The sequence below is a fragment of the Chelmon rostratus genome, chromosome 5 (assembly GCF_017976325.1).
Source record: "Chelmon rostratus isolate fCheRos1 chromosome 5, fCheRos1.pri, whole genome shotgun sequence".
In the NCBI taxonomy this organism is placed as follows: Eukaryota; Metazoa; Chordata; class Actinopteri; order Chaetodontiformes; family Chaetodontidae; genus Chelmon; species Chelmon rostratus.
In genome coordinates this window covers 30,220,243-30,229,630 of record NC_055662.1, presented here as the reverse complement: position 1 = coordinate 30,229,630, position 9,388 = coordinate 30,220,243, and the positions used below count along the sequence as shown (strand labels likewise).

The following is a 9,388-nucleotide window of genomic DNA, read 5'->3' as shown; positions in this document are numbered from 1 at the left end:
TCATTTAGTCATAGTTTTCTTCAGTGTGAAAAAGGTGAATGAATTCAGTTATCATATTTAATACGTTTCATTTGAAGCCCCCAAACTTTTAAAGTTAAAATCCAGTGATCTAACGTTTAAATTAACCCCATGTGGTTCAGAAGAAACCCTCATAAAAAACAAACTGTCTTGATTTGGGAGATTTCTTCCTCGTTAACGAAGCTCTTATTTTGAAATCCCCTAAGTTGAAGCGTTAACAGCCATTTTAGTTGTGTTGTTTTATTTTGAAATTTCGTCACGGAAGTTCGTCGTTCAGGTTGACGCACAGCCATCAGCTGTTCGTGGAGTTGACAACATGTTGCACTAAACTGGCAAAAACCCGATAAGTAACCGGGTTAACGGACAGTCGGTGTCCCTCGGTTTTGGCGGGAGAATGGAGACGTTCAGTAAGCTAACCAGCATGCTGCTGCACGCGCTGGAGACGGTGAGTTAGCAGCTGGTTACCGTTAGCTGAGTTAGCTTGTATAAGCTAAAAAGTTGCACCGAGTTCAAGAGTGTGGCGGTGGAGGACTGTCTGTCTCTGTCCACCTGTCTGTCCCCACCTGGACACCGACAGACTGAGTGAAACGGACACCAAACATTCACTCGGTAAACTACTTCAGACTTCACGTTGGTTAATGAGAGTAACGTGATCGTGAAGCTAACAGCTACAGTTAGCCTGGTGTCCTGTTCCTGTTTACCTGTGTCGACCTGGGGCGCATCTCAGTTCTTTTAATTGCACCCTCGTTTCCCTCACTTGTGTCTTTTCCTTGCGTCTCTCCCTCCCACGCGTGGAGAGACGCAAGGAGAGAAGGAACGAGGAAACATGCTTTAGGAGAACTGAGGCGTCACGTGAAGCGTCTGTTTCTGATGACGCCACACAGCTGGATCTGCTGTGTTTATATTCACACCCCCACCTCCCCCCGCCCTCAATACTCCACTTACATACATTTACTTTATTTAGGTTATTAGGAAAAGGTCTCCAGGACTCGCAAATAAGTATGAAACACTTTTATTAACGCACATGAGAATGAACGAGAGGCCGATGTGTTTGGTTTATATATCAGGGACGGTTCTGGAAACATAACGTGGCCACGTGAAGGCTTGAAATCATGACGTCACAGTTTGATCAATAACAGAGAGCTGTTGTCTATGTGATCAAATATGTTCCACATGTGCTCGGAGGCGGTTAGTGAGATTTATAACAGAATTAAACAGGCTGTGGATGAAATACATTTAATAGAAACAAGACGGATCCTCATATCACATCATATGTTCTTTAATAATCGATTGATTGATCATCTATCAAACATGAGAAAACATCAATAATGTCCCTCACAGTTTCTCAGAGTCCTTGTTAACTCTTCAAAACTCTAAAACACCAAATAAAATCCAGTTTACTGTCACATGAATGCAAGAAAAGCAGAAAATTGCCTCAAACTCATGAATGTCGGTTTATCAAATACGACTCAAGTGATGATTGATTATGAAAGAGGTCGCCTCTTATTTTTCTGGTAATTGATTAATTGTCTGTTAACACTTTGTGTGAGACAACATTTCATTTCCTTATGTAGGAATTAAGCAATAGTTTAAAAGGCTCTCTGACAAATAAAGAGAAATACCTGAAGGATTAGTTTTATTAAAACTGAAGTATGTCCATCTCATTCTGGCTGAAAACAGATGTACTGTATGTGTACTGATAACTCTGTTATATACGATGTGAATACATTCAGTGTCGTATCTTATTTTGCCGTGATTTTAACATGAATTCTGGCAGAAAAGCCTTCAGTCATTTATTAAACAAACAGACGGCAACACTAAAGGACGCTGAAAGCCACAAAATATTCATTTTTCTGCTTCACAACATTCCTCCTGAGCCGTTTCCATGGTGATGAAATGTCCAGTCTGAACATTAACTGATGTCAAGTCAACTTTGTTTTATACAGCTTGTCTCTCTCTCTCTGTCTGTCTGTCTGTCTCTCTCTGTCTGTCTCTCTCTCTGTCTGTCTCTCTACCTACCTGTCTGTCTGGGCTCTGTCTCTCTACCTACCTGTCTGTCTCTCTCTCTCTGTCTGTCTGTCTGTCTCTCTACCTACCTGTCTGTCTGTCTGTCTCTGTCTGTCTGTCTGTCTGTCTCTCTACCTACCTGTCTGTCTGTCTGTCTGTCTGTCTGTCTGGGCTCTGTCTCTCTACCTACCTGTCTGTCTCTCTCTCTCTGCCTGTCTGTCTGTCTACCTACCTACCTGTCTTTCTCTCTCTGTCTACCTACCTGTCTGTCTGTCTCTCTACCTACCTGTCTGTCTGTCTGTCTGTCTACCTACCTGTCTGTCTCTCTCTGTCTGTCTGTCTGTCTGTCTACCTACCTGTCTGTCTCTCTCTCTCTGTCTGTCTGTCTGTCTCTCTACCTACCTGTCTGTCTCTCTCTCTGTCTGTCTACCTTTCTGTCTGTCTGTCTGTCTGTCTGTCTCTCTCTGTCTGTCTGTCTCTCTCTGTGTCTCTGTCTGTCTCTCTACCTACCTGTCTGTCTCTCTCTCTCTGTCTGTCTGTCTGTCTCTCTACCTACCTGTCTGTCTCTGTCTCTCTCTGTCTCTCTGTCTGTCTCTCTACCTACCTGTCTGTCTCTGTCTCTCTCTGTCTCTCTGTCTGTCTCTCTACCTACCTGTCTGTCTCTCTCTGTCTGTCTTTCAGAGAGAGCCCACTGTGGATCTGTTGGACTCGTTTGTGGATCACTGGAAAGCTATAACTAATTATTACATTGAGACGACAGGTGAGGAGCTTCAACCTGCAGGCACACTGTTACCTGTTACTGCCTGATCAGCCAATCAGAGTCATCAGCTGTGTGTGTGTGTGTGTGTGTGTGTGTAGATGAGCGTCGTCCTGTCAGACAGACAGAGATCCCCTGGCATCTCAGACAAATGTTGGACATCCTGGTGTACGAGGAGAAACAACAGGTGAGTCACATGTTTCCATCAGTGTTGGAGACGTTACAGAGACTCAGATATCGTGGAGACTGGCCCCCACCCTCACCCGAGTCAAAACGAGTGTGTTTATTTTGTAACCTGATATTTTCCCAAACAGATCTAGTAAGGTGAGTTTGTGGCAGGCCGTCAGATAAGTACAGGAGCATATCGTCTGCGTAGAGGGATGTCGGGCCGGGACTCGAAACAAGACTCGGACGCAGAGACTTAACAGACGTCAGGTTTATTAACACACTTCATCCAATGACCTCGAGACAGAGTGACAAATCAGGCTGTGAAATCACCCTATGGATAAACTATCCGAAGGGAGAGAGGAAGAGAAAACTCGCTGTACAAAAAACCTAACAACGAAAAACTCCGAATGTAGGAGAAGGGTGAATAAGTCTAACGAATATGAAAAGTTTAAGGAAGCAAAAATACCACCCCCGAGGGAGGAATACTCTAAAATAATATAAACACAAACACTCCCACAGGAGGAAAACCAGACTAGGTGAAAAAAGTACAAAATCAAATTCACTCCTAGAATAGCGGAGGATCTAAGATACGGAAATAACCTTAACTTGACCAACAAAAATCTCTCCTAAGGAGGAAAACTAATCGGCTATGAACAAAACAAGGAACAAAAGGTAAAAACTAGACTGTTAAACTTAAAGAAATCACTCCTTTCGGGGAACAAAGGCTTACGGGCAGCAGACTCTGTGCTGTGGATGTAATGAGGGACAGGTGGAGACAACAGGTGATCAGGGCGGACGCACCGCTGACACATGAGGAAGTGCTCTGAAACAAGGGGAGAGTTAGACTTTCAAAATAAAACAGGAAATGACAGGACAGAAAAGCCAAGGCGGGACAGATTTGACATTTATAAATCAAATAACATGAAGTAATTAAAGAACAGAGAGATAACATTATTCTATTTGTTATTTAAATGATCACATCACAATAAAGAAGAATTTAATATTCAGAACAACTGATTATGAAAGAACAACAGCTCACTAAGTGGAGGGAGAGCACTAACAGAAAGGTGTTCATCACTGATGTGTTTATTGATGTGTTGATGAACAGGGCGTGGATGAGACGGGATCATGTATGGAGTATCTGCTGCAGCACAAACTGTTAGAGACTCTGTGCACTCTGGGGAAGGCTCAGGTAACAATAAGAGATCATGACTGAACATATTTCCACTGTCTTTATTTTATTTTACACTCTGTGTTTGTCCTCCTCTTCTTCTTCCTCCTCCTCAGTATCCTCCAGGTATGGTTCAGCAGGTCTTGCTGTTCTTCTCGAAGTTGTTGTCTCAGATGCAGAAGCCTGTCCTGCAGCTGGTCAGTGTCTACAGACCTGTTCAGGTAAACACTGATGCTCCGGTTTCTCATTTATAAAGAAGCTGAGATGTTTGTGTCGATAAAAACAGTGTTAACAGTCTTATGAGCAGGTTCTGAACAGTGTTATGAACAGGTCGTAAACAGGTTTTAAACGATGTTGTAGTCAGGTTATAAACACTGTTATGTAGAGGTTAAAATAGTGCTATGAACAGTTATAAACAGGTAATCAACAGTTTTAGCTGTTGAACAGTGTTATTGCTGTTATAAACAGTTATAAGAAGGTTAACAGCGAGGCATTGCTATAAATCCAGACATGCTGGCTGTCAATCATGTGCTGATGATGTCACCGTCTCACATCACCTCTGCTCTGCTCTCAGAAGCTGATTCGTCTCTGTGCACTTCCTGGTTCCCACACTGAGAAGGAGGAAGCTCAGTTTTTATTGGCCGTCTGCTCCAGAGTCAAACAGGATCCACACATGCTCAGATACGTCTTAGAGGTAACTAAACCGCTTCAACAAACTCCATTCACGACAAACAGCTGCCAGTTAACTGACAAACAACTGTTAGACTAACTTGTAATTCACCAACTTCAGTGCACCAGTTAGCTACACCAGCCACACAATGCATGCTGGGTAGATTAATTATTCAGTTTTTTTCTATAGGACCAAATCAGAAGTTGTCTCAGGACACTTTTTTTATAGAGCAGGTCAGGACCAGACTCTTAGCTCACCTGAACATTACCCGCCCCATAAGGCAGAATGTGGGGCGGAGCTGGTCTGTCATGATGTGTCCTTTAGTCTTTACTCGCTCTGACATCATCAAGAGCTGATTGTTTTAGATGTTGGATCGACACCGTGATGTCTTATAGAAACTTTTAATTTTTTGTTTAATTGCAGAAATTGGTCAGATTCTGCAGCATGAAGTTTTATTCTGTCATCAGAATAAAACTTGTTTGGTCCGTGGTGACTTTTATCAGTGAGAGAGGTTGAATGGTTATCATAAACTGGGTCAGCTTTGTGTGCTAGACCGCAGTGATTGGGGTCTGGTTTGTAGAATGGACCGTGTCATGAATGAGATCACTTTGGATGTATGTACATGATTTGCACCGTGAAGGTATTATGATCCATCAGATGGAGGGAACACAACAGGTAACAGGTATAGATGCCTTCTGCCATTAAACCCAACAGAAGAAGCAGCAGCTCAGGGTCCCACACAGGACCTCAGTTCAGCCACTTCTGTCTTATTCTTATTGACAGCGTGTTAGACTTCGACTTGACAGACTTTTGTGATTTTTTGTGTCTTCTGTGGTTCTAAATAAAGTGTTCGCTGTTTTATTCATTCAAACACTCTCACTGTCGATGTTTTCAGTCTCTGGACCAATCAGCCTCTGATCCATCACAGCACTGCACACAAGCCTCCAATCACACGGAGCCACCGCCGCCCTCCAGCCCGTTAGATTCATCTACCTGCAGCCCGGTCCAATCAGAGCACGACCTGCTGTCAGTTCTGCTGCGGCTCACCAGGAGTCAGGTTAGTTCACTGGCTCACAGTTCACTGACAGGCTGACACATGACTCACATCCAACAGTACATGTATTCTTTGTGTTAGTACAAGGACACGACCGTCATCTTGTCACGATGTGGTCGTCATGTTGTCATCATGTGTTGTCTTGTTGTCAAGTGTTCATCATGTTGTCATGATGTTGTTGTGTGATTGTCTTGTAGTCGTCATGTTGTTGTGATGCTGTTGTCATGTGGTCGTCATGTTGTCATGTGGTTCTTATTTGTACGTCATGTTGTCGTGATGTCGCGTTATAATGTCATCATCATGTTGTGATGTCATTGACATGTCATGATGTTGTCTTGTGATGTCATCGTAATGTTGTTGCCAAATTGTTGTGATGTCATCGTCATGTTGTCGGCAAGTTGTTGTGATGTCATCGTCATGTTGACGCCAAGTTGTTGTGATGTCATCGTCATGTTGACGCCGAGTTGTTGTGATGTCATCGTCATGTTGATGCCAAGTTGTTGTGATGTCATCGTCATGTTGTCGGCAAGTTGTTGTGATGTCATCGTCATGTTCACGCCGAGTTGTGATGTCATCGTCATGTTGTTGTGATGTCATCGTCATGTTGTTGTGATGTCATCGTCATGTTGTTGTGATGTCCTCGTCATGTTGTCATGATGTTGTCATGATGTGATATTGTCATCATCTGGTCATGTCGTCACGACGTCGTCATGTCCGCGTGTTGTCATGACTAAGTGGTCATTTGGTGTCATCGTGGTCTTCGCCGTGTCCCTCCGCAGACGCCCTCAGTGTGCCTGAAGGCCTACGAGAGCCTCCTCCTGCTGTCGTCTCTCCAGTCCGGATATTCAGCAGAGATTCTGTGCGATCACACCCAGCTGGGACAGCTGCTGGCTGGGAGGCTGCAGGAGCTTTACACCCTGCTGCCTGTGGAGAGTCTGGATCCTGGAGAGGTTCAGAGCTGGCCTCGTACACCGTGGAGGTGAACACACACTGAAACACACACTGAAACACACCCTACAAGTACTGCACCATGAAGAAATAATGCAGAACATACAGACGTTCACTCAGTTTGTCGTTTGAAGCAGAGACTCCATGTCTCTATGATATTTCTATAAAGGCTGATAGAAAGATGAGGCCACAGTATGTGAGCACAGTGCTGCTCCTCCGATGTTCTCGTGTATTTGATGGTTTTATAGTTAGCGTGCTGTGTCTGAAACATGAACTCACAGAGGAAGTGTTTATTGTCATAATAATAAAGTTAACTCCAGGGCTGGACATGATTATTAATTTAATAACTGTCAGTTAACCGATATTCATGATGTCTATAACAAAGAAAGAGAAAGAAATAAAGATGGCCGTTATAATAAAAAGGCATTGTTTTCAAATGTCTTGTTTAGTCTGAACAGTCCGAAGAGATTCAGTTCATGGTGACAGAAAACAGATGAACATGAAATGATTATCAAAATATCTATTGATCAGCTAATCAGTTCAGTGTTTTGGCTCTTGTAACTAGTATTCCTAAAGTATCTGATAAAGTTTCTCATGTAAACACTTGACGCCAACACGCTCGTCAGTCATGGTTGCCATGGTAACCCCACTCTGAGGCCATAAGCCCTGTATGTCAGAGGTCTTTGAACGTCTTGTGTTGGAGCAGGTCGAGGAGGCAGCGTACTCGACTGACACCCGCCTCGTTCATGTTTGACCTCATTAGACTAAACGTTGATGAAGGACAGTGCTTGTCTTCCACACACACTCCACACACACCTCACAGGAAGACCTCCAGTCTGTGATGTCAGTGAGGTTAACTCATTAATGCAGTTCTTCTGTCTGTTCCCAGTTCTCAGTTCTCTCGCCGCAGCTCTGATCTCAGGTCAGACACTCCTGCTTCTGATCACATGACCAACTTCTTCTCCTGGTTCGACTTCCTGGATCACCTGATGAGAGAAGCACCTGAGGTACACACACACCTGCACACTACTGAGAATACTGCTCATAGTACTGCTGATAACTGACTGTTAATAGGCTGTTCACACATACACACTGAAAGAAGCAGCTTCACACCTGACTGTCTGTGTGTGTGTGTGTGTGTGTGTGTGTGTGTGTGTGTGTGTGTGTGTGTGTGTGCGTGCGTGTGCGTGTGTGTGCGTGTGTGTCAGCAGGTGTTAGCGGTGAAGCTAGCTCAGTGTGTTCATCAGCTGTGGTTGTTAGATGTTGTTCAGCCTCAGCTGCAGCACACGTGAGTGGACACATCATCTCTCTCTCACGGGTTTCATGTTGAACTGGTTTCACCACAAACACTGGGCCCGTGCCCAGTCCACCCTCTGCACTACATCCTCGACACTGTCGGTCAACATGCTTCTGTGTGAATAAATATATAACAGGAAAAGTGAGCCACAGACTAACTGGTTGTGGATCTCACGATCTTTTTGCCAAATTATCCTTAAATTACTGGAATAGTTTAATAGCTGACGTTAATCCAGCTTCTTTTTTTAAATATACCTTCTAGCCTGTGTGAAACGTAAAGGTAAAGGCATCATGTATGTTTGTGTCCAGTGTTTGTCCAGCTCCTCACATACGGTTTAGTTCAGACATACTAAAACATATAACACAGTTTGTTAGTATTTGGGGCGGGCTGATTCTTCTTCTCACTATTAGGTAGAATCCAGATGCTGTCCTGCCTCTGACGTACAGGTGTGTTTATGTGGTTCAGGTGTGAGCAGGCGGTCCTGGTCTCAACCTCCGTCCTCTGTGCTGCCGTCAGACTCGTCCAGTCCTCCTTTCTGCTGGATCAGCTGGTTCGCTTCCTGCTGAGGACACACGCTCTGATGCACCTGCTGCTGCAGCACTGCGACCACATCTCTGACCAGGTGAGCTACAGGAGCCCTGCGGGGACAGAAACACTGCAGGTGATCGCCCCGTGTGTCCATCAAGTCGAGTCCAGTGGAAAGTTTCACCTGATTTAAAGGGGAAGCACGGCGGTGTGTCGTCAACATAGAAATGATGATGTCTGTTTACATTCCTCGATGTGATCGCTCATGTTCTACATTTCTTTTATTTCTGATTTCTCTCTAATTAAACTGGAAACATTAAATAAAACAGGAAGGGAAATACTGAGATGGTCCCGTTCAGACGTTTGCAGACCTTCAGGTCTCCAGACTGTGTGTTGACTAGAGGTAAGATCGGGCCCAAAAAATCCAGCCTGACCCGTCCCAGGCCCGCGAGTATTAAAGCCCGACCCAGCCCGAGCCCGACCAATTGACGTGATTTGCAGGCCCGAGCCCGAAGCAAACCCGAAATTTCATATTTTATTTGTGAGGACTCAGGAGGAGGAGGGGTGATTTATGTTAACAAATTAAAGCCTGACTTTTGTAACGAAATCTAAGTTAAACAAGACTGAATAAACATTTCCATCTTTTATATTTCTGTGTCTGCAGAGGTTACATTAACCGACAATTTTCCATCATTGACGGATTTTTTTAAGAGTCGACGGGAAAAATTTAAGGCCGTCCGTCATTTTGACGGGTTGAAAATTGGGCCGTAAAC

At 44.2% G+C, this 9,388-nt stretch overlaps 1 protein-coding gene across 2 annotated transcripts in view; it reads left to right on the top strand.

Moving 5' to 3' along the window:
• Window positions 1-295: 295 nt before the first annotated feature.
• fhip2b (FHF complex subunit HOOK interacting protein 2B) overlaps window positions 296-9,388 on the top strand; it is a 17,633-nt gene continuing 8,540 nt past the window's right edge. Inside the window, exons 1-11 of one of the 2 annotated variants that reach the window (XM_041937412.1) lie at window positions 296-463; window positions 2,707-2,785; window positions 2,884-2,969; window positions 4,059-4,142; window positions 4,238-4,342; window positions 4,696-4,815; window positions 5,687-5,848; window positions 6,625-6,824; window positions 7,683-7,800; window positions 8,005-8,081; window positions 8,556-8,712. In XM_041937412.1, the coding sequence (XP_041793346.1) occupies window positions 413-463; window positions 2,707-2,785; window positions 2,884-2,969; window positions 4,059-4,142; window positions 4,238-4,342; window positions 4,696-4,815; window positions 5,687-5,848; window positions 6,625-6,824; window positions 7,683-7,800; window positions 8,005-8,081; window positions 8,556-8,712 (1,239 nt within the window). In that variant the 5' untranslated portion in view covers window positions 296-412. Of the gene's footprint in view, window positions 464-2,706; window positions 2,786-2,883; window positions 2,970-4,058; window positions 4,143-4,237; window positions 4,343-4,695; window positions 4,816-5,686; window positions 5,849-6,624; window positions 6,825-7,682; window positions 7,801-8,001; window positions 8,082-8,555; window positions 8,713-9,388 lie in introns of both variants that reach the window. The other variant, XM_041937411.1, reaches the window with a different exon arrangement.